General features: G+C 29.7%; 2 protein-coding genes across 2 annotated transcripts in view; both read left to right on the top strand.

Annotated features, from left to right (window-relative positions):
- Positions 1-26,594, top strand: part of LOC134697371 (telomeric repeat-binding factor 2-interacting protein 1-like) — a 128,707-nt gene that overhangs the window by 9,463 nt on the left and 92,650 nt on the right. The window lies entirely within an intron of this gene.
- On the top strand, positions 363-26,312 carry LOC134696388 (uncharacterized). Its single transcript, XM_063558127.1, has 28 exons — positions 363-472; positions 1,641-1,855; positions 2,941-3,030; positions 3,419-3,774; positions 5,328-5,433; positions 6,174-6,309; positions 6,732-6,907; positions 8,088-8,803; positions 9,406-9,537; positions 10,514-10,579; positions 10,897-11,027; positions 11,566-11,700; positions 12,027-12,095; positions 12,530-12,618; positions 13,001-13,118; positions 13,566-13,668; positions 14,345-14,400; positions 14,921-15,034; positions 16,513-16,585; positions 17,399-17,475; positions 18,781-18,971; positions 19,743-19,920; positions 21,166-21,247; positions 21,673-22,048; positions 22,899-22,959; positions 23,869-24,003; positions 24,604-24,687; positions 24,941-26,312. The coding sequence occupies exons 2-28, from the start codon at positions 1,728-1,730 to the stop codon at positions 25,052-25,054; spliced, it is 4,092 nt and encodes a 1,363-aa protein (XP_063414197.1). The 5' UTR covers positions 363-472; positions 1,641-1,727; the 3' UTR covers positions 25,055-26,312.

Raw genomic sequence — 26,594 nt, 5'->3', positions numbered from 1 at the left:
GGTTGAGGTAGTTTTTGATGAAACCAATCAGCTTGAAAACTTAGTACACATGTGCCTTATGGTATGATTATTCTAATTTAAATACCATTTGATTTTTTACCCCATTTCACGGTCTATTGAACATGGAAAATGATAGTTCAAGTGGGGCATCCGTGCACATTCTTAGAATTACAGGTGGGGATATAATTAGTACTACAAGTAGAGTTAACTTTGTAGTAACTTTGAAAAGTACCTGTATAGCAATAATGTCCATTGTCCTATTATGACAAAAAATGTTTATAGTTATTATTCATTTATATGAATATAAAAAACTGATCCAATGTTACAGGTTGATGGCCTTGATAGTACTTACAGGAGAAAAAAATGTGCATCCAACCTTAGAGCAGCCAATTTCAATCATGTAAAGAAAGACGTGAAGATTGTCTTAATTCTTCCTGATGCCAAATCTCATCAAAATCATCTAATTGGTGAAGTAATGCATATATTTATCATCTTAATACAGTGCATACAAATAATGTAAAAATGTTTATAAAGTCATTGTTAATTTAGAAATTAGTGTGTTCATTTATTAATATGAATCCATGACAACTTAACAAAATGTGAAATATAATTAAAGCAATTACCAAAAAAAATATTACAGCTGAAATAATCACTGCAGATTTTAATAACTACAAATTTTGCAATAATTTACAATTAATTTGTGTGAGTTCTTTAATTTCTTTCCTACGATCTGATTTCTTCGGTCATTCTTTTTTTGTCATACGTAGGTTCAGATGTGCAGTTTCATATTTTATTAAACATGTTAAATATTTCATTCTTATAAATGTGAAGAAAAAGATATAGTTCCTCACATTTTTTTATTTAATTATCCAATTGTCAATGAATAAATAAAGAGAGTAACAAAGAATTCAAATATTGAAAACGTATTCAATAAGTGACCAAAGAACACAATGATTCTTGTATACACCAGGGACAGTCTACAATGTATACTAGTGGGACTAGTCACTTATAAGCATGTCTATACAAATTTGCAGACAGAACTGTGCTGTTGCTGATGTCACTTGACTTCATAGCAATTTTTTTATATTTACGAATTTTTCTTCATAACTGTACGTTCAAGTTAAACGAAAAAACATTTTTATCAAAATTTATACATTTTGTCATTGCAAAATGCTGTTTTTGAAAACATTCCTCAGATAGTTTTATAAAATATAAGATCTTTTGAACTTAGAGGTATTTTGTTAGTGAATTACAAGTGGTGGCCATCTTGTTCGATATGTAAACCCTTCTACACGACTGGAGTGTTCTTCAAAACGATACGTCTCAATCTTATATTTTTTGTCATGGTAAATGGATATTAATCAGATTTTATATTAACAAATATGTTCTGTGAAATAAGCAAATAGCTAGTAGGTTCCTATATCAGAGATACGAAACCAAGTGTTTTGTTCAGTGGTATCGAAAGAAATGAGTCCCGTTAGTATAGAAAGTCCCTGAATACACATAAAATCAATAGGTTGTAATGTTGCTCATTGAATGTTTTCAATATATGTGAATTCTTCCATTACTTATTAGATATAAATGTTATGACATTCTCCTTTACTGTATACCATTTTATTAGTTGTCCCTATCCATTTCAGTTTTCAGGATACTCCCAACCACTTGATAGCCAAGTGAAAGAACACATCAGGGAATTGGTTTTTGATGGTGTCAGGAAAGTGTCCGAAATGAAGAGGCACCTAAACATCTTTGTTAAGAGAGAACTTTCTTTGGACATGCCTATAACTAACAGAAGATTTCATCCAAATGAGCGAGACATAAGAAATCATATGTATTTAGCCTTAACCAAGACAAGGTAGGATAATAGTCAGTACTATGGTCATGTGTTTGATTTTAAGTTTATCAGTCCACTACCAACATAGGTTGAAGGGGACCTTAGGTTTGCATCTGTCTGTCAGTTATAATCAGTTTTCCACACTTGTTTTCTTCATGCTTGAAGACGCTGATTTGATAACTGGTATGTAGTTTTTTAATGACAAGTTACAGATGTTCAATTTTTTGTTCCAGTGTAATGATTTTGAGTTATGGTACTTAGAAATTTCACTCAAATAATTAGTTTCCACACCTTTTTCATCAAGCTTAAAGATTTTGTTATATTCTTTACATCATAACAAGTTATAGCATTGTGTTCCAGTAAAATGAAATTTTAATTAGTAGTGACTAAGAATTGAGCCTCACCGAAAGCTTTTTTTAACATGTTTTTATTAGCTCACCTTGCCTGAAGGGAGGGCAGCTTTTGGTTTTTATCTTAAATATTATTATAAATAAAGATAAACTGTAAATAGCAATAACGTACAGCAAAATAAGAGCTCCAAATAAGTTCACTTGATCAAAGTGGTCAAGTGACCCCTTAAGGAACTAATGTTCTTTAAATTAAATTTTTAACAATGTTTATAAATTTTTAACAATTTTTACAAAATATTTCCCACTGTCACTTCTGGGCCAATTTCATTATAGATAGAGATAATTGTAAGCAGCAAGATTGTAAAGTAAGATCCACAAACACATCACCAACACCAAAACATAATTCTGTCATGAATTTATCTGTGTCCTTTGTTAAATATGCACAAAGACTGAGATGATCCACACAGGCTCTTTAGAGCCTCTAGTTCTTATCATTTTTTTTTCTTCATTTTTTCCCCTATAAACATGATAAATCATTCCAATATTTTCTATAATATATCATCTGAATATTGTCGATGATATGGTTCAAGAATGAAGTCTTTTGCAAAAGGGGGATACCATTTATAAAAAACACAAAACATTTTTTTGGATTGTTTAATGGTATGATGTTGTCATCATCTGCGTTGTCGTTGTCAGACAACCAGATCCTAATAGAGTTTAAAAAGTAAGAAATTTGTATTTATGATTTTTTTTCAGGTTTTCAAAGAATGATCAACAGAATTTACAATGTCTGGTGAGGAAATGGGAGGCTGAATATACATTGGATACTTTTTTTTTAAGACTGGGGTGAGAATTATTAGTTACCTTATGAATATAAGAAATAGGAAAGATTATCAATGCGTTTTTGATGCTTTCTGTCTTTTTACTTTGTTTATAGGAGATTGAAGTTTATGATATTGTAAGTTTTGTTGGGAAGATATCCAAAAATATTTGAGGACACATCCTTTATGTTTGATAGATTTCCTTTATGCTATTAGAATTCCAGTATACAGTAACATATCTTGGTTACCTTAATCCATTTCTCAAATTAATAGATATAGGAGGGTCTCTAAAGTTCTTCCTTTGACAATAAGTATGCTCTTTGTGAACAAAATTAGTGTTAGCTTGATGTAAATGAGAGACTGCAATGCCAAGTGGTGTTTCTTATTCTTTCTTTTTCTCTTACAATATGCAGATCAGATGGTAAACAAAAAGAAAAAAATAATGATGATGTTGAGGAAGTTCCCCAGTTTCTTTTTGTTCATCAATCGGAAACACAGAAGAGGCTTCTAAATATTTATGGCCAGGAGATTTGCTTGTTGGATGCAACATATAAAACATCGAGATATGACCTTCCTCTGTTCTTGGTTTGCGTCAATACAAATGTTGGATATAGTGTTGTAGCGTCTTTTATAGTTGCTAATGAGAATCGCTACACCATTCAAGAGGCACTCATTAAATTGAGAGATTGGAATCCCATGTGGAAGCCCAAATATTTCATGTGTGATTTTGATTTGAGAGAAATTTGGGCGCTTGAACAAACATTTGAAGGTAAACTCAGGAAAAATTCATGAAACATTGTAACTGAATTATCAATTTCATGTTTTACAAATTACCTTCGATATCACTACTAACATATTTACTTTAATAAAAAAAAAGATTTTTTTTGCAAAATCAGCATAACTATTCAGAATAAGTGGATTTTATGCAAATTGAAAATATTATACAAACTATTGATCATTTCCTGAATTTATGATGAACTTTAATTTTTGAATATCAATGCATTGCTTAAATTTTTAATTTTGTTTCTAGATTATATCCTCTACTTGTTGGTACGTATGATTTGGTAAGTGGGTGGTTGTGCTTTTTAATTGTTGTACTGGCATTTATATCACTATATATTCACATACGTACATACATACATCCTGAACATACATTGTACAAGCTTTTTTAATCACACAAGCTTTTGTTTATATCACCTGCTTATTATTTTTCTTTAGATTTATGCTCTTTTCTTTATATCATGAAGAGCACATTTTCATTTCAATACTTCATAATATGGCTGAAAGTTATTATAATGTTGTATACATATACATTGAAGGTAAACTTATAGTTTGGATAAAGAATTAGGATAGTGTTATTTTCCCTGATTAATTTATTATTAGTTTTACCATTGTTTCAAATTTTTTAAATATTATAAATCAAAAATTCAATTTCCCTTATTGTTTTCCTTAAGAGTATAAATTTCATACATTTTAATACTTATGATTTTCAGTTCCAGTTATCATAAAATGGACACATTATGGAAATCTTTCAGCTTTAATATTGTCATCTTTATACTTTTCTGATTGGTGGCTTAGTGTTTCAATATATAAGTTATATATATATATATATAGTCAGGGGCAGATCCAGCCAATTTCAAAAAAGGAGTAAAGAGGGATTTCAACTTTATACTCCCATTCAAATGCATTTATTATCCTAAAAAAAGGGGTGTCCTACACCAGGACCCTTTGGATCTGCCACTGATATAGTGTACAGTGTTACATTCAGTGTTCTTATTTTAATTGATATTTTAGAGAAATGATTTAGTATAATTACTACTTTATTTCTAATAATTTGATGAACTAACTATCAGAAAGAGAAAACCTGCATTGTTTTTGAAAGTTTATAAATCACATTGAAAAAGTAAAAACTTTTTATATTCTGGCATATATGGTTTTTAAAAACACATATATGAAAATAAAATACAAAATAGATAATTTTACTGCAATTATATTGTTGGTCTACCTTGTTGCATCTTACTTTAAATTCCTTATTACAATTATTAGCTGATATTTCAAAAGAATTTTATTCCTTTTAAATAAAATATTTTTTTTACACGACATAAAACCATATAGTTAACTCCTTACATTGATTTTATAAAAGTGAATTTATTGTTTATGTCAGTTGCAAATTACAGTATGAATGCATGTTACTTAGTTATCAAGTGTTTAGATGTGTTGATTTATGTAAAAGATTCTTTTGGAGTGTGCCATTGAGCACCTAAATACATAGCCTAAAATATTTTAACTTTGTTATTGAATAGAACGATTTGTATGTTTTAGGTTTAATGGTGTATCTTTGTGACTTCCATAGGGAACAAGCCTGGCACAGATGGCTAAGAGAAATTAAGCATGATTGCATTGATGAGAAAGATGAAATTAAAAAAATGTAATGCTTATTTATAAAGTTAAAAAGATATATTCATTGTCACATGTACTTCTGAACTCATAAAAAAATACTAAATTATATAATGTAGTTGATGCTACATGATGGTTAAAATTAAATGTTACTTATTGCATTTTACCAGCAACATACAAACGTTAAGATGTTTAATTATATTTCCAACAATCAATTACTGCTCTTCTATAAAAGCATGCAAAACAAAACTTTGGTCGGCTTGCTTACTATGTTTGCTTGGATGGTTGCAAACAATAGGTAGGTGGAGTTTCAATATATACTGGGATTTGATTGGACTTAAATTGAAGTTAATGTTTATTGTCCAATCAAATAGTAAACAAACTACCTACCTGTTGTTTACAAACATCCAAACTATCACAGCAAGCAAGTTGATCAATGGTTTGCTTTGCATGCTTTTATAGATGAACTGTAAGTATTTAGTTTGCATACAGCACATGACTATGAGTAACAGTTTTCAATCCATGACAATTCTTTTAGAGTGCATAAAAGGAAAATGACCATGTTTAAACGAAAGTAGGCTCCCTGAAAATATAGCCCTCAATTAGGAAACATTTATTGATTTTGTCATACAGTCAGTTGTGAATAAATTCTGGAATGCACCAGTAAGACAAAAATTTCAAAGTTATCAAATTGTGACATATCTGTTTGTTAGTTACATGAATTAGTTACATATTTTTTCAAATGATTTGATTGAATAATTTTACTTTCAGGTTAAGAGAAATAGCTGATGCTGATTCTGCAGAGTCATATGCAAATGCTTTGCAACAATTAAGAAGCAGTGATATTTTCAAGGCAAAGGTCTCCTTGAGAAATTGGCTCGAAAACAAATGGCTCCTGAACTGCAAGGTTTGTTAATCTAAAATTTAAATTTTGACACCAATTACCACCAGCTTAATTTTTTTGAATAGTACAGGTATATAAAAGGGATAGTAGCTACAATTTTGACAAAATTATAACCAAGTTTTATAGCTGTTATAATCAAAGATATGTACTTAAAATATAAAATAAGATTGTTGTAATGTTAACATGAACTACAGATGTGGTAATAATTCATTATAAATATTGTGTTGTGTGTCTAGTCTTCTCATTGATTATGCATCTGTGGTGGAGAGTTGTCTCATTGTCAATCATACCACATCTTCTTATTTTTATATTATCAACAGTTGAACAGTTCAAATAACTTGCAACATTATCACACATTTTATACAATTGAAAAGTTGTTTATTACACAATGTTATTAGGTGTCTGTTTATTATAAATTTTTTCAGAGATGGTCAAAACTTTTCAGAAATTCACTCTTTAACATCAGAGTGAATACAACCAATGGCCTTGAAAGACAACACAAAGAACTCAAGGAAAACTACTTGACAGAGTATATAGATAAATCTCTGTCAAGTATGGTGACATCATTGGTAACCAAATACTTACCAGATAGTTATGAGAGGTATTTTTTACTCTGATAAGAAATTAATTTATTGTTTGAGACCATTTGCAGCCACTTTAAATCCCCAAAATGATTACTCTCATTATTTATTAGTAGTTAGGGAATACGTACTTAATGCAATTATTGACTGCATATATTTGTTTAAAACAATGTTAATTTTGGGTCAGTTTTTTGTTGTTGGTATATTGTATTATGAATATCTCTTTTGTAATCTAATAATGTTTTAAAAAGGTTGACTGAAGCACATTTTAAGAATGAAGTGTTCTATCCTTCTGACATTATGTGTGTGTTTCTGTCAATGCTTTTACACCAATAAAATTACAAAAGAAAGCTTTCAATTCTTAGTTAAATCAAAGTTAGAGATGCTGATTACACCAATACCATGAATACAGTAAATATTAATGCACATGAACAGTTCCTGTTATTCAAATTGTTGATTTTTATTTAGAGACCATGTTTGCCCATTCCTTAAGTTGTTTTGATTGTATCTCAAATTAATACTTTTAATGCCCACCTACGATAGTAGAGGGGCATTACGTTTTCTGGTCTGTGCGTCCATTCGTATGTTCGTTTGTCTGTCCATCCGTTCGTTCGTCCGTCTGTCCCGCTTCAGGTTAAAGTTTTTGGTCAAGGTAGTTTTAGATGAAGTTGAAGTCCAATCAACTTGAAACTTAGTACACATGTTCCCCATGATATGATCTTTCTAATTTGAAGGCCAAATTAAACTTTTGACCCCAATTTCACGGTCCACCTAACATAGAAAATGAAAGTGCATGTTTCAGGTTTAAGTTTTTGGTCAAGTTAGTTTTTGATGAAGTTGAAATCCAATCAACTTGAAACTTAGTACACATGTTCCCTATGATATTATCTTTCTAATTTTAATGCCTAATTATATTTTTTATCCAATTTCACAGTCCATTGAACATGGAAAATGATAGTGCGAGTGGGGCATCCATGTACTTTGGACACATTCTTGTTTTACTGTATTTCAAATTAATACTTTTTACACAATTTTAATTAAATCAAATAGATTGGATGAAACTCACAAGTCAAAAGTTCAAATATTTTTTAATTTTGTTAATTCACTTTTTTCGTTTTATTTGAAAACTAATGTTATAAAATGTCATTCTATCTTATTTACCAAATCCCATTCATCATTAAGGATGGTTCTATTTTCCAGGTATAAAGAATACAACATTCAGTCCTTGGATAACTATAGAAAGTATTCTAATGATGTTCCAGAGTTTTTAAGAAGCCGTCCAAGAAAATTTGTTGACCATTGTTTAGCCAGAATTCCACCTGCGGCTACACTGATCCCCATTGAAAATATGGAAGAAGTTAACCATGATCTGCTGGTTAGAAGTGTTGAGTCTGACAATTTATACCAAGTTAGACTCAATGATGATTTACCAAAATGTTCATGTCCAGATTGGAGAAAACATCACTGGCCATGTAAGCATATGCTGGCAGTCATGATGAACATGCCAAACAAAGATTGGAATACACTGCCAGAGTACTACAAAGCAACCCCTCATTTCAACATTGATTTTGGACTTCTGGAAACAAACAGAACAGAAACACTGATTGTTAACAATGCAAGCAGCTCAATGAAAGATGAATGCCAACAAGATTCAACTGCTTGCAGAGATAACACAGTAGAAAATTCCTCTTCCAAAGCTCGAAACTTATGTTTAGACAACATTAAACAAATTACATCTAATTTATTTTGTATTAATAACAGCCAATACCTAGAAGAGTTAAATAATAGACTGGCAGTGTTGGTTAAGGAAACGGAAATGGAAGCACCTCATCAAAATGGTCTACGATTAAATTTGCCTGCTACCAAAAAGAAGACCATAAGTAGAAAGCAGAAAAACAACCTTCAGCAAAAAAAAAGTAAGTTCCCCGTACAATTTTTTTGGGATAAAATTATGATTAAATTGTTGATTTTAATGATCACCTATCTAAAATGTCAAGAACAGTTTGTATTAAAAAGATCTGCTAGGAAAAAAGCAATTAAAAAGCAGTAAGGAACAGGTGTAATAAGTTTTTTAAAGTTGATGCTGCTTCACCTTGACCAAAACTTTGACCTAATACAGGATAAATGAACATGATTAATAGATGGACACACAGACCGGCAAACATAATGTCCTGGTACTTTCTATAGTATTGAGGGCATAAATATAAACACTTCAAATTAAAGTGTGTAGAAGTGCTTCTTACACTAAAATTATTTCATGTATAAAGAAATTTGAGATTAAATGTGTTTTAGCATAGATGTTCATGTTCATAAGTATCTATGGTTTGTTTAGTTTTAATTGTGGGCTACCTTGACTGTTTGGAAGTTATGGCTTTTGAAAGATTGGAAAATGGCAAGACACAATTTAATGTAATAAAAATCTGGTTAACCGTCTTTTAGACAGCCTTTTGATTAATTTGAGTAATGTAGAACAGTTGAAGCAATATTAAATGCTTATTAACTTTAATTCAAATTGCAGGCAATTTCACAAGACGTCTTACCAAGAGATCTGCAAGCATAAAAAAAGTGCCATTTATGCGAAGACCACATTGGAGAAAGTACACAAAGACACTATCACCGGTTAAAATGAGTTCAAATGTATATTCTGCAGGTAATAGTTATACATTGTTTGAATTTAGTTACCCTTTTATAATTGTACAAAGAATTAAGGGAGACAAATCTTACATTTATCAATTATTGTGTAAAAATATGAGAATCATTGTAGAGTGTTTGATCTTATATTGTAAATGATCTTTTCTAGATCATTCATTGAGGATTGTTGTGTTACCTTCCTTTTCTTATCTTATAATTCTTTTAGCATATATTCTCAAAAAAATGGTAATATAAAAACTTACATGATATATGTAATCAGATAGATCAACATTTATGTCCCCTATTAAAAAATATGAGAATAGCCTATGCACATTAATTTCATTCTATAAGGTTTTTTTTAATGAATTTCTAATGGAAATCATATATTCCTTCATTCATATAAGTGTACTACAATACATATCCTCCGTGGAATTTTGATAAAGCTTGAGTCTTTCTGAACTTTTTAATTGATTACACTGACTTGACTGTTAGTACTGCTCTATGACTATTGCAACTCATTTACAATTCTAAGCAAATTGCAATTTGTTATATAAAACCATAAGTTGCAATCGGTGGAGAGCAACACTAACAGTCAAGTCACACTATTGAGAGTGGAGAAATACGGTACTGAAAATTATAAAAAAAAAATTGATGTTTTTATTATTGCAAAAAATGCAACAGGGTTATAAACTGCAATAATTAAAAAACTTCCAATTTTGAAATCTTTTATATGAATCAAAAAGGATTTTTCAGGATATCACAAAAAATAATATCTCATTTTAGTCTAAAAGGACATTGAATAATTTCTGAATTTACAAATCATTTGCCAAGGACAGACATTTCAAGAGTTAAAAGAAAGATTTATTAACAAGCAGTTGGGAAATGTAAAACAGCACATACTTCTATTATTTGATATATGGTTCAAGGAACAAACCTGCTAATGCATAAAAGAATTTGACAGAAAATGAATACTACAGCTGTTATTGATTTTTTAGGGCTATGCAATGAAGAGTCAAAGAAATCAATGACAATCAGCCTCACAGAAATAGATAGAAGAAATGGTAAGTATGAATTTTTAAATTGTTCTAACAATAATTTATATTTTCCAAAACAAATAAATGATGGTGTAGGCACAGTAATGCATTTTGAAATTTTTCACACGATTAAATTATAGTGCTTGATTCTTACAATCTATCAATGTTAGTTGACAATATACTTCTTTGAAAATAATTCATAAATTTATAAGCCATAGATTTGTTGGAAATTTACACATGGCCTGCCTGGGTTATGATATTGTAATTTTTGAGATCTGTGTCTGTGAAGTATTAATGAAATTGGAATTCAACTTTATCATTTGTATACTTTTGTATAATTTCAGCAACTGACTTGTTGAGAAAAATTCAGTCAATTGGAAATGCATCCCATTATATTCTGGCCAAGGTTTATGGGGTAAATGTAACAGACATTGATATCGCATCACTTTTTGGGAATCGTTGGTTGACTGATCAGGTAAGTTTTAAAATATAAAAATATTCCAGATTAATTCTTATATTTTATATATTACATTTTTGAGTTGAAAACTATCAAGATCATGATTTTTTTTTACTTTGGTGGACATTGAAAATTGAAAATGGCCACGGAGGCCATAATTTTCATAGAAACTATAGATTTTTTTGATTTTTTTTAAATTTCTAATTTCAATGGATGTGGTTTAATGCAAACTCTCTTTGTAGGATTGATCATTAGTAGGTGCCTTCAAAAGATCTAAAAGGGTAAAATTGATGGATATTTTAATGACTTTTTTTAACAACATTTTGTATTGAAGATACATACTAGTTTTAATGTATATACTATATTCACTTCAAGGTGTGGAAGAATGTTATGACTTTGATGGTGTAATACTATACTAATACCTGCATTAAAGTGGTAACAATTGAAAACTGTATATTCTTTAAAAATTATAAATACTATAATCCTAAACTAAGGTTCTAACAGTAATTTAAGTGCTGATATATTTAAATTTTAAAAACATCACATTTTTATTAAGGTTATTGATGCCTACTTGGCTGTACTTTGTCAAGCACAACAAGACAATGGAAGAAATATCTTGCATATAACTGCTGCAGTAATGACCAACATATGCAAAGGAGATTCAATTGGAAATCAGAATCTATTCCAAACGGTAAAAGTCTATTGATTTAATGAACATTCAGTTAAAATCAATGCTGAAACGCTATCATAATATACCAGTGCTAATAATATACAGCATAGTAATTACATTTATTACAGTCAAATGATTTTGAGAAAAATTTGAATTGATGATTTTACATGCTAAACATACATGATATACTAGTTAAAAACATGCATTGTTTTAATTCTGTCTTCTTTTTTCAATGATTAACAACCAAAAAAATAGCAAGGAACAAAGAGACTTAAAACTTAAAATCTATATAGAAAAAACAACAAACCATTATCTACATGTAAGATTTTTTTTTTATATATTTTTAGAAAATCTTAACAGATTATGAGATGATATGTGGAGTATATAATCAAGCAGGGAATCACTGGGACCTAGTGGTAGTTGACATTTAATAACATGCATGTCAGCTTCTTGTGATTTTGATTTCTGATTTTTTACATGATGTACCCTCATTTCTTTTTTTACTGCCTTTTAAGATGATATTAGGAATAGCATGTAGCAGTCATCACTGGAAATCTAAGGTTTTTTTTTATACCCCTCCCCCTTTAAAAAGGGGGTATACTGTTATAACTCTGTTGTCTATTTGTCAGTCTGTCATTCCCAAATTTTGATCACATTTTTCTCAGGAACTATAATACAAGGATATCTGAAATTTGGATTCAGGGTTTATGAAAGTCAGCCATATCGTGTGTTGTTTTTTTAGATTTATCACTCAACTACTTCCTGTTAACCAAAATATTTCGACGGGTGTATCATCAGTGAGCAGTAGCTCACAGTTCTACTTGTATTTTTTTTTTTTTTTTTTTTTTAGATATTAACACCAACTGATGGACGAATACAGTTTTACAATCCAATGGGTTTCGAGGCACCAGTTGCGTATCAAGTTCAAAGAAACTGGAGGTACTTTATATTTTATGTACTGATTGTTGTATGGCTGTTTATTGGACTTATTATGTTTTACCATGATTGTCTCTCCATCTGTTTGACTGTCCATCCTCATCATGTGGGACTATTTCTGATATGACATTGAGGATTTATGTAACTTTATTCTTTAAAAAGCAAGGAGCTTATCATGGGATCCTGGCACAGCAGAATATTTTATAAGATCTGCAAATCTATGTATACAACATGAAAATAGTTATATATCTAGTCAAATAAGTGAAAATTGCTAACGAAAATAATTCTATTATCAGTTTGAAAACAGCAAACAACATATAGTTTTCTTTTGAAGGTCAAATGACTTTTTTTATATGATTTGACAACATTTTTTCATTTCTTTCAGTGACTATTTGGCATATAGAACCCACTTATTTGCAGAAAAAACAAAAGAATGGAAATTGTATGTTGAAAAACATGCTTTGCAGTTAGATGGTTACAATTGTGGTGTATATTGTTTAATGGTAATTAGTCTGTTATCTTTTTCCAATTGTTATGCTTATTTTAATTCATTCAAATGCTTTGGATACAACATCTTGATGTTTTAATGAATTAAAATTGTATCAATGTATAAGACCAAAAGACACAGAAATAAATAGGTCACCGTACAGCCTTCAAGAATGATCAAAGACCATTCAGCATAGTCAGCTACAAAAGCCCCCTATATGACAAATGTAAAACAATTCAAGAAGAAAACTTACAGCCTAATTAATGTACAAAAATATGAACCAAAAATAAATATGTAACACAGCAACAAATTACAACCACTTTGTACAGTTATTAATAAGGGATGATATGGAGATATTAATATATATGTAAATAATTATAAATGATGATATTCACATATTATTATTTTCATGGAAATATGTGAAATAAACACCATGAACTATAAGTTATGCCAAATATTGTAGTTTGCAGAGAGAATACTGTCAAAAAAAGAATTAACAGGCATTACACAAATAGAGGTCCAGGAAAAAAGGAAAGAAATTGCAGAGACCTTATTACTGTATGAAGGTAATTATATAGAAATTAAAATATCTTATGAAGAATTGACTTTCAGAGTATTTCTCTCCTTGTACAGTACTTTAAAAAAAAAAAATCCTTTGTATGTATGTTTTTGTATAATCTGATGGATATATTTGATAATTTTCACAAATTCAGATGCATTCATCCCTCATTTTTTTTCAAAGACCAACCTTAAAATGAGTATTTTATAATCCACAGTTATAGGGGAAGAGATAAAATCTTCTTTTACCATCTTATATATAATTTTTGTAAACATTGAACATTTTTATTTAGATTCTACAAATGTGTGACAGTCTTGAGATTTCAGAAAATATCAGTGTTTATCATCAATTTCTCAGCAAATTCTGTTTGGAAAATTAGATCTTTACAAATGTAAATTGTTTTTTGATTGAAACTTGTCCATCAAATGATTTCATTGTTATCAGCATATTTTCAAGTTAACTTCAATTATATTCTTTCCTTATTTCATAATTGAACCATCTGAGCACACTCAACCTCTCTTCAACAAAGAGTGTCACTCAAAACTCAAATGCAGTTGAACTGTTGCATTCAATTCAAATATATATCAACCATTTGGCTGATCTGAAATTAACAACTCTGACTGTTTTATTTTTATTTGTTTTTAATTTTGTAATAATTAAAACTTCCAAAAAATGTCTTGCAGTTTATATGAAAGATGCTTGTCCCTGCTGTGGATTTAATGTTCAAGAACAGCCTTGTGTAAGTAAAATCATATGGTATAGAATCAAGACATTCGTTTACAACAGACTACTGTAAATAAAGAAATTATTCCTGCATTTATTCTTCTGTTTTTTGAAGAATGAAAAAGAATGTGAGATGATTTTTTTTGTGATTTCATGTTAAATCTGCATTGAGATATATGTATCAGATATCAGAATGAGAGTCTTAATAATTGCAATAATCACATAGCATTAAAAAAGTTGTAATAATTTCTAAATTTACAGTATATACAAGGAAATATTTTCATTGTTTGCCCCTGTTGTGGCGTAGGAAGCATTGAGTATGCTTTTATTAATTGAAATTATTTAATACTGTATATTCTGGCATTTGTTGAAGCCAGCACTCAGCTAAATGTTTTAAATCTATATTTGATTGTGTCTTACAATATCTATACCTGCTTATTATATGTAATGATTTTAACATACTGATGTCAACGTATTATAATTGTTTTATTTTCAATTTTGTGTATAATTTTTATATAAACAAATATTTTATGCAGATTGGTTGTTTAATTTGTGGTAGACACTTCCATAAACTTCCTTTCTGTGTTGGTGAGAGCCTTGCCAAGGAAGATGCTAATTTTTTCACTTGCAAGATGTGCGAAAACAATATCGTAAGTAAATGTCAATTTTGAAGTTCATATGATATAAAAATATGAAGATTTAGTATGAGTGATGGCTAATGAGACAACTCTCCATGCAAAAAGTTTACACATTTATAAAAACTTCTCCCCTGAAACTACTGGACCAAATTTAACCAAACTTGGACACAACCATCACTAGGGTATCTAGTTTAACAAAGAACATGTCCCCGCCTGGCAACCAACATTGCTTAAAATAGAACATAGGGATAAAATGCAGTTTTTGGCTTACATCTCTGACTAAAGCATTTGACAATCAGATGTTGGTTGCTGCGTCTGAATTAATAATTTTATGGAAATTTTGCAGTTTTTTGTTATTTTTTAATATTATTATTGATAGAGATAAACTGTAAACAGCAATAATTCTTCGGCAAATTAGGATCTACAAATAAGTCAGACATGACCATAACTTTCAGTTGACCCTTAAGGAGTCATTGCCTTTTATAGTCAATTTTTTTTTAAATATCACAAATTTTTGTAACCTTTTACAAAAATCTTCTCCTCTGAAACTACTGAGACAAATTCAACCAAACTTGATCATAATCATCATTAGGGTATATAGTTTAGAAAATGTGTCTGACAACCTTGATTTCCAACCAACATGGCCGACATGGCTAAAAATAGAACAGGGGTAAAATGCAGTGTTTGGTTTATATCTCTGAAACTAAAGCATTTAGAGCAAATCTGACAGTGGACAAAAATATTCATCATATTAGAATTTATCTACACTGAAATTTTCAGACATATCCATCAACCCATTGTTGGGTTTCTGCCCCTGAGTTAGTTATTGTACGAAAATTTTGCAGTTTTTTGTTATTATCCTAGATATCATTATAGTATCTAATAATATCTAAAGATCTAATGCTCCAAATTATGTTTTTACCTTAATTTACATGATTTCCAAAGCATCAGTAAATACAGGTGAGCCACACAGGCTCTTGAGAGCCTCTTGTTTTAAATTAATAGGCACATGCCTTTCTGGTATCAAAGTGCAATTGGTATACCAAAATTTCTTTATATACATGAATTGTATACTAAGAACTTTATCCATTCTGGATTTGAAAAGCAGACCCTTTTAACCTTTTGTGAAGTATCAGTTGTTTGTCAAACATTCTTTTTTTTTTCAGATAACTTGTTATATATCAACATACTAAACTTAATAATTGTTTTATGCATTAATGTTTTATCTTCTGCAATTTAAATTTAATTGAAAATGGAAAAATAATTATCCTGTTCAAGAAAAAAATATAAATTATAAAATATATATTTTGTTTTCATTTATCTTAAAATTGTTATTTCAACCAGCAATTTTAATTTGTTGTAAGAAGTCAATAAAAAAAATCACAGAAAAGCTGAAAACACTCCTTAAAAAAGTGATATCATTATTAACCAGACATCAAATAAAAATAAAATTGAAATATTATTTAACCACATATTTTTTTTATATAAAGATTCCAGACACAATAGATTTAGGTGGAATATTGGAAGAAAAGCCTGTTAAAGATTCAATTAATCCAGATCAATGTAAGTAAAGCTTAACAAATCTACAAAACTTTTTCTGCTTCATTCATCCCTAGTTATTTTCATTTCATTGATAATTTGTTATACCCCCGCTTTAAAAAAGGGGGGTATACTGTTTTACCTCTGTCTGTCCTTCCGTCAGTCAGTCAGTCGGTCCGTCCCATGAATATTTTCGTCGCATTTTTCTCAGGAACTACCATACAAGGATTTCTGAAATTTGGTTTCAGGGTTTATCTAAGTCAGCTATACCGTGTGATGCGTTTCCAGATTGATCACTTAACAAATTCCTGTTTACCGAACACGTGTATGATTTTACACATGATAGCCAAGTTGAAAATTTTCGTCACATTTTTCTCAGGAACTACAATACAAGGATTTCTGAAATTTGATTTCAGGATTTATATAAGTCAGCTATACCGTGTGATGGGTTTTCAGATTCAATACTTGACAACTTCCTGTTTACCGAACACTATTAAATATATTATCCACTTGCGGCGGGGGTATCATCAGTGAGCAGTAGCTCGCAGTTTCACTTGTTTTATAAACTCCTTCATTTTAAAAGGCAGACACACAGCATTAAATGTATCATTTATGTCTTTATACAATGCTACATTTATGACTTATAAACTCTCCTTGACATTGTGAAAACAATTTGAAGGAATTCAAAAAACTTTAATATGTACTTTATATTTCCTGATAAGTTTTTATGCTAGGCAAGTAACATAAGGAATTACCATTGTCTGTTTATAGATTTCTATTATATGTAGGTGTATTTAAGCCTATGTTCACCTGTATTTTTTTATGTACATCTTACAGACTGTGAACCAAAACCAGAAATGAAGAAGACTTTTACCGGAACAACTGCCCTGTTTGTGAAAAACCTCATTGAATCTGTAAGACAAATAATATGGACTACTAGCATAAGTAACATTACTGTTTGATGGTCCATAAAATATTTTATATGATACTATTATAACACCTAAACCAATTGATTTCAACACCTGTCTTATTACTGCAAAGTTAAATGACTCAACCAAATGGTATGCAACTTATACACAATATGTATTACCACAAAACTTACATCAAGTTGGAATTTGGAAACTGTCATTTCACTAGTTGAGTACCTTTTAAATGCTGAATTTGTCATTTCTATATTGTCTTTCTTATAAAAAAAGATGTCTGCCATGACCAAATGTTATAGAACTTAAAAACTTATAACATTGTTACAAAATAAACAGATCAAGCTTAAATTTGGGTTGCATAACTTTTACTAGTCATGTTCCTTTTAAAATGGATAAATGGAAAAATAACTGAATTTGTTTCTTTTTACTTCTTAAATATAAGAAAAAAAGATGTTATATGATTGCCAATGAGACAACTCTTCACAAGAGACAAAATGACTGCACAATAAACAACTACAGGTCACCTTACAGCCTTCAACAATGAGCAAAGCCTATACCACATAGTAAGCTATAAAAGGTCCCTGAATGACAAATGTAAAACTATTTAATAGAGAAAACTAAGGCCCTAATTCATGTTCAAATAATGAACAAAAGTTGCCTCAAACAAATGTTATTAAGCTAATATACACAGTGTTTAATTTACCACAAAACACAGTTCAATGTTTAAATACGGATGATGTCTTTTTCACTGTTCTAGAGTTTTATACCTTTTATATAACATTGTATGTAATTGTGGCGCAATCTGTGTGCCATTGACACATTATTTATGGACACATTCTTATTTGCAAAAAATACCAATCGAGAGAATGTTGAATTTCACGAGTAGTAAGGTGAGGGAAGTTCATTCTCAAGACTGGTATTTTTCGCAAATACCCCTCAAGAACATGATATATCTGTTTAATTACACCGAATGTTAATGTTGAAACGCATTGATGATCGTGACTTTACAAACGTCCAGTAGGATAGAGTATTTTTTAGCAAATACCATGGCAGAGAGGGTAAAAAAGGCAAATCTTTTTGGCAAATACCATGGCAGAGAGGGTAAAAAAGGCAAATCTTTTTGGCAAATACCCTGGGGGCGTTAAAAAATGACAATATTCGTTTGATAACAGTGAATTGGTGAAAAATACACTGGGTATCAACCAATCAAAACCCAGGATTCTTACATAAGGTGTAATTATTCTTATAATTTATATAAAAGTATCATTTAAAAACCTTCTATTCTTTTTTGTGCAGAAATTTTCAGAGGAGAGTATAGAGAATTTCTTTGATAAAATATCAATCCTTGATGTAAGAGATTGCTGGCTCTCTTTGGTTGACACGTTCATGGAAATTAAAGAAAATCTTCCTTTCAATCCTGAAGATGTGAAATGGAAAGTTCCTGAATGCAGAAGAAAACTATTTTCGATGGGAGAGTTTGGTGATGGGTAATTTATCAATTTCCAATTATTTTTATGACAAGTTTGTAATTAAAATTAAAATTAGAATTTGATAATAAATTGCTGTATAAGAAGTGCTCTTTCTGAATTTACCTTCATCAGGTACACTTACACCACAAAACAATATAGCCAACAAGAATGTGTCCATAGTACACGGATGCCCCACTCGTACTATCATTTTCTATGTTCAGTGGACCGTGTAAAGTGGGGTCAAAACTTTAATTTGGAATTAAAATTAGAAAAATCATATCATGGGGAACATGTGTTCTAAGTTTCAAGTTGATTGGACTTCAACTTCTTCAAAAACTACCTTGACAAAAAACTTTAACTTGAAGCGAACGGACACACAGACGGATGAACGAATGGAGGCACAGACCAGAAAACATAATGCCTCTCTGCTATCGTAGGTGGGGCATAAAAACTTAGGATGCTAATATTTACTCATGATTTAAAGGTTAATATTGGTATAAGACTGATGGAAACAGGGATTAGTTGTAATTGAGGACAGTGTGGGTTTTTTCTTCATAAATTAATGTTAATACATTTATTGTTGAACATGGTATGTTTTTTGCATGAACATTTGCAATTTGCAGTGCCAATAACTACACTATTGAAATGTTGTTTCTTCAAAATATGTGATCATAAGGTATATTTATTAGCTATGAAAAAAAATTGTTTTAATGTTAATTGTAATTGATATATAAGTATTTGAAATTTATATGGAATACTCAAAATACCTTTTTATTATTTCTTTACTAGATACATAGAGAACATTCCAACTAAATACATAAGAGACCATGTTTATCCAATTAAAGTCCAAACCAAAGCTTCTTGGACAATTTTCAGTGGACTGTCTGTCTTCATTTTTGGAACTGAAACCAAAGCTCAACAAATTAGACTTGCCATTGTCTGCACAGAGTTTTCAGAGATAGATAAGGTAAAAATACATGTACATTTCTGTTTGAAATTTTTTTTAGCCCTTCAGCTGATATAACCCATAACTTTGTGTCTCTTACTCAAAAATATTAATTTTCCGGACCATATGAGTATTTGGACCATAAGCGTATGGTCATGGCCATATGCGTATACTCATATGGTCCGACCATACGTGTATGGTCGGACCATATGAGTATAATACTCGTTTGGTTATTAACGGGCCGGACCATATGAGTATTTGGACCATATAGGTATTTTTTTGTAAATCACATTATAAAAGTTTCAATAATACAAAAACGTTATCTAAAAAACAATGTATTATTTTTATAATTAAAATACTACGTAAAAAAGTTTTCATCGCTAATTACATTCTTGCATGTAGGCTTGGGGTGACATTTACTTCCTCATTGATAATGACCATCGGTATAAATTGTGATTATTATAATTTTGACAAGTAAGTAAAATTAACTGTGAAACTTGTAATTTTTATTTAGCTAATCTTTTTACTATAATATAAAGATACAATTAACTATATGATAGCGTCTTTTTAAAGAACAGTCATACCATATGAAGAGTTTAGAAGTATTAAAAGTAAACTGTAACAGAGTGTTAATTACTCCGACCATATGATGAGTATATACCCATATGGTCATGACCATACTCGTATGGTCCAAATACTCATATGGTCCGGAACATTAATACAACTGATTGTTAAAAATCTGCATAAAGCAAGTGAAAGTCCAAGTTCAACTTAATATATCAAAGTTACATCAAGTCATATGTAACCCCTTTGTTATCCTGTTGTAGCATGAAGTGCAGGTCATGGGTTTGACTTCAATTCAAACCAAAGACTTGCAAATATGCTATTTTTCAGCTAATTACATCGCATCAAGAGGTAAAATTAAGGATTGTTCTGCTCAGGATAATGGGTCTGAGTGACTTCATGTGGAGTGTTTTCTTGTGAACTAACATGTTAAAAGTCCAAGCCAGCATATTGTTCTAGAAAAAATACAGGGTCAATTTATTATTTCCTTATCATGTTGTCATCATGAATGTGCATTTAACTAGTCCTGGACCTTAAACAACCTTCAATCCATACATCTAGTTATTTGTTCTTTCTTCATACATCATGAATATCATATAGGTTTATTGGTGTGGATGCTTATGGAGGTTGTTGAACATAACATTAATATAAACTCTTTAATTAATTTATTGTTATTGAAATGATTTCTTAATATCATTGCAGACGCAAAATTACAATGATAAGACAATTATTCAGATGGAGCTGAAGAAAATGGATAATTTCTGCAAAGATGAAGATATCTTAGGTATTTCTTTGATAAATTGAGATAAAATTACATATTTTGAATTGACAGGTTATTCATAATACTAAAAATCAACTGGATACTTAATGTTATCTATACTGAGCTGAATAAGCTAAATTGGTTTGAATCTTTAAGATCTGATAACAACTTAGTGTAATGAGAAAAAAATAAACATGTTAAAATGTGATTGACCTTCCAACATTGTTTTTTGATGGATGTCATACCATAGTCTGAAATTTTGTGTCCTACTAGATAACCAATGCAAGCAAGATTTAACGAAAATACTAAAAATTTCTGATTTTTTAATTGTGAAATGAAAAAGCATAGGAGATATATTACTGTATTCGAAATTGCAAAGTAGTAAACAAATAGGATACACAAGAAAGGAGAAGAAAATCTGTTTTAATTAATTTATTATCTGATTTTAGGTTTGTTTCACCTTAGGTTCATTCCAATGGCATTCAAGTTGAATGTTTGTATTCACAAACGACTTAATGGCATCGAAGAAACATTCAGACATGAATGCCAGGAACCAAATGGAACGGTTGAATTCTTGTCCATGCATCTGAAAAAGGAGCCTTGTGTGTCATACCACCTACTTGTAGATGGTATTTTTATCTTCAACAGAGGACCAGAACTAAGAGAACAATGTGGGGCAAACCAGTTTGGGCTCTGTCAAGGTCGATCAGAGTCCTACATTCAGTGTGGTAAATGCTTACAAAAGTACCATAGACAGTGTGTCATTGTTGAAGTTGAGACTTTTGCATGTGGTTGCCACATAGAAAGGCCACTGAAAAGTAGAAAGTAAGTATATACAAGTCTTGTCTATATATATAGATTCTAACATTGGTACCAGCGGATTATCAGATTTATCCAATAGAGATTTAAAAAAGTTGTCAATTTCACCTGTTAGTATATTTTAGGTCATCCAGCTAGCTGATAAAACATTACAACCTTTCAACTCATCCAATCATCTTCTTAGATCATTGGCAACCACATTTGGATTTTTTTTTGTATGCAATTATTCTTGAAAGAGTTAAATTGCCAAAGATTTAGAGAAATTTACACAAAGATGTCTTTAAGTAAAATTAAATACCCTGCATTTATCATGCCTAAAGTTATTGAATGTTGAATTGCTGAAAGATATTCTTGCAAGCATGCAAGAACTGAAAAATTCATTTACACATTTATGAAGAAACTTATTGAAAAAAGTAAAATCACAAAAATACTGAACTCAGAGGAAAATCAATTCTGGAAAGTCCATAATCACATGGCAAAATCAAATAACAAAACGCATCAAAAACGAATAGACAAGAACAAGAAAAGACAGGTTTTATTTATTAAATTTGGTTGAAGTATTTCAATTCAATAAAATATTAATTTATAATTTGGAATGGACATTATCACAATTACTTATCAACTAAATCAAATTAATCTTTTTCCAATAGATTTATATTTTTTTATTTGAATTTGATCAGGTTATATCTTTTGTGATGAATGTCATAACACAAATAGTTTTTTGTTGTATCAAAGAATATGAATGCTTTTGTTTCTTTCTCTTTAAACATGTTTTACATGTTTTTTAGCTCAGGTTTGTTTAAATGCATACTATATATTAACTATTCACAAAAATCCTCAATGTATTTTATTGCAGTGAAAGAATTTATAGATGCAAAGAAGAATTTATGAAACATGTGAAGAGTCTTGATATTAAAGTAAGACATGTTACTGTAGATCAATATATATTTCTAATTCTCAAGAAATTTGTTCAAATTATTAAGAAGAAGAAGAATTTAAATTTATTAAGTTTCGTGACATATCCATTTATTTAAAAAACCAAAAACACAGATTTATTGAATGGTAAATATGACTTATGTCTGATGTATTCATATCATCCCAAGTACTTTATGTTTGCTAGCATAATTAAATCAAATTAAAATTAAGTAAGTACCTGAATTGGAAATAGGATATCTCATCATTTTTACATTGTGAATCAACATGACCAATGAAAGAGAAGAACAGAATTTTCTTTACCTTTTTTCCAGTATTAAGGATGTACTTAGGTGAGGTTTAGGAATTTGTGTCAAATGTTTGGACTCTTTGAGTTTTCCATACAATGCAAGGTAAAATATTTTGCCCCATAACACCCATTTATAAGTCTTAATAGCTTATGAAAGGTCATTTACCTCAATTTTAGAAGATTCTTAATTTTTCTTTCTTTTCTTTTGTTTTGAGACCCAAATAATACCAATGCAACTATAAGGTAAAAGTCTGAGTCACCCTTTCCCCCTATATTTAAAATCTCAAATATCTTGAAAGGGAGTTCCATGACCTATCAATATTTTTAGCTTATTTGTATCCTGAACATATGCTCTACTAGCTAATAGTATCATTTTCAAATTCTTAATTTATTAATTTTGACCTAACCTCACCTACAATGACCTAAGTACATGCTTAAGTTTCTTTTATTTGACTCTGAGTATAAAGACCAATACAGTTAACCATTAATCTTTTCCAGGAGCAATACAGCCAGTTAATTACACTTTATTATTACATTTTTTTCTGTAGATATAGATAGAAATAGATGTAAAACTTATTGTATTTAAATTTACTTTTTTCTGAAGAAATTGGTATCAGATATTTCTTGTGAAAATATTAATTCTGCACGCTGGCAAACCATGATTGGAACTAACCCAAAAGAAAAACAGATATGGAAAGATGGGAATAACATGGTTCTAACAATGACTGGGGCACCTACAGTGAGTCTTTCAATTTTTAAGAACATAATCTGACATATATTTATATTGAAAAGTTTTAAGATTTTGTCCAAGCTGTGCACAAAATAGGAAAAAAATAAGATTGAAAATACACCAAATATTTATATTCAATATGAATATTCGCATTTTGTCTATTACAATAATTTTTTTCATAATGTTCTGCATACATTGTAGTATCCTTCATAGTATAATTATATATATATATATATATATATAAATAGTACAAGTTAATTATTCTACAGGTCAAAAACTGAATATAACTGAAAGTACTTCTCTTTTTTTAATAATATTACTGCTTAATTCATTATCATCAAAACTCCTTACTATTTTAATTGTTCACAAATTAATTTTAGCTAAAAAAAATTAATTCATACAATGTAATTCGTAAAGCAAATGATCCTTAGTAGGGGTCATTCGATGTGTTAAGTGTAAAGTACCTGTTGCATATGTATGTGGTGTGAAATCAATAACCATTTATATGTTAAGTTAACCATTATTAAATAAATGAGTAACAGTATAAATTTGTTTGATGTCAACATGTAATGTATCAAAAAGTACAAAAAATGGCTTCTTTTTTTACAGGAAATAACAAATTATGTAATTCAGCAAACTAATTCAAAGTCATTAAGCGCAAAAGGATTTGTTATGGATGTCTTTGCGCCAGAGGTTGGTTATACTTGATATATTTCTATAATTTTATTTTGTGGAATGGTATAAAACATCTGTCATATCATATAACAGTGCTTTCATATTATAGATAGGTCACTCTACAACCAGGTGTTTCTAATTACCAGCTATTGATGAAATTTAGAGTACTATGCTAAAAAAAATAGTTGAAATAAGCTAAAACAATCACCTGGTGTCTGTCATAAACTTAAGATTAAATATAAAAAAAATAATATCTTTTTTGTTCTTGCAGGCAGTGGTAAAAGTAATTATGATGGTAGAAAACATCAACAGAATGCGTGCAGAATTATTCCTGCTAAAAGATATAAGTGCAAATTATGAATGTAGTAACACCTCAAAGATATAAGGCCTTCTTATGTAATTTTTATATGTTTACAGTTTGTGAATGAAATGAGTCAGTAATGACAAAAGTATTTCAATAGGTTTACTATTTGTGACTAAAATGAATCAGTAATGACAGAGTATTTTAGTAACGACTGTATTTCAATAGGTTTACTATTTGTGACTAAAATGAGTCAGTAATGACAGTGTACTTCAATAGGTTTACTATTTGTGACTAAAATGAGTCAGTAATGACAGAGTATTTCTGAAGATTTACTATTTGTCACTTAAATGAGACATTAATGACTAAACAATTTGTTTGTGTCAAAAAAAAGTCAGTAATGACAAAATATTTCAATAGGTTTACTATTTGTGACTGAAATGAGTCCGTAATGACAAAATTTACTATTTGAGACTAAAACGAGTCAGTAATGACAAAGTATTTCAATAGGTTTACTATTTGAGACTAAAATGAGTCAGTAATGACAGAGTATTTTAGTAACGACTGTATTTCAATAGGTTTACTATTTGAGACTAAAAATAGTCGGTAATGACAGTGTACTTCAATAGTTTTACTATTTGTGACTAAAATGAGTCAGTAATGACAGAGTATTTCTGAAGATTTACTATTTGTCTCTTAAATGAGACAGTAATGACTAAATAATTTGTTTGTGTCAAAAAAAAGTCAGTAATGACAAAATATTTCAATAGGTTTACTATTTGTGACTAAAATGAGTCAGTAATGACAAAAAATAATTCAATAGGTTTACTATTTGTGACTGAAATTAGTCAGTAATGACAAAATAATTAAATAGATTTACTATTTGTGACTAAAATGAGTAAGTTATGACAGAGTATTTCAATAGATATAGTATCTGTGACTAAAAATGAGTCAGTTATGACAGTGTTTGTCATTAATGACAAAGTATTTCAATAGGTTTACTATTTGTGACTAAAAATTAGTCAGTGATGACAAAATATTTCAATAGGTTTACTATTTAAGACAAATATGAGTAATGACAAAATGATTCAATTGGATTATTTGTGACTAAAATGAGTCGGTATTGACAGTGTATTTCAATAGGTTTACTATTTGAGACTAAAACGAGTCAGCAATGACAAAAGTATTTCAATAGATTTACTATTTGTGACTTAAATGAATCAGTAATGACAGAGTATTTTAGTAACAACTGTATTTCAATAGGTTTACTATTTGTGACTAAAAATAGTTGGTAATGACAGTGTACTTCAATAGTTTTACTATCTATGACTAAAATGAGTCAGTAATGACAAAATATTTCAATAGGTTTACTATTTGTGACTAAAAATGAGTCAGTAATGACAAAATATTTCAATAGGTTTACTATTTGTGACTAAAAATAGTCAGTAATGTCAGTGTTTGTCATTAATGACAAAGTATTTCAATAGGTTTACTATTTGTGACTAAAAATTAGTCAGTGATGACAAAATATTTCAATAGGTTTACTATTTAAGACAAATATGAGTAATGACAAAATGATTCAATTGGATTATTTGTGACTAAAATGAGTCGGTATTGACAGTGT

This window comes from Mytilus trossulus, chromosome 14 (assembly GCF_036588685.1).
Source record: "Mytilus trossulus isolate FHL-02 chromosome 14, PNRI_Mtr1.1.1.hap1, whole genome shotgun sequence".
NCBI lineage: Eukaryota > Metazoa > Mollusca > Bivalvia > Mytilida > Mytilidae > Mytilus > Mytilus trossulus.
Note: the sequence above shows the minus strand (reverse complement) of the source record. Positions and strands in the feature narration are given on the sequence as shown.

What these genes read in the sequence shown, in the direction of transcription:
- LOC134696388 (XM_063558127.1), top strand. Translation starts at nt 1,728, where the DNA reads ATGAAGAGGCACCTAAACATCTTTGTTAAGAGAGAACTTTCTTTGGAC. An exon ending in AGGCCACTGAAAAGTAGAAA is followed by an intron (nt 22,049 to 22,898) that starts GTAAGTATATAC and finishes ATTTTATTGCAG; the next exon opens with TGAAAGAATTTATAGATGCA. An exon ending in TGAAGAGTCTTGATATTAAA is followed by an intron (nt 22,960 to 23,868) that starts GTAAGACATGTT and finishes TTTTTTCTGAAG; the next exon opens with AAATTGGTATCAGATATTTC.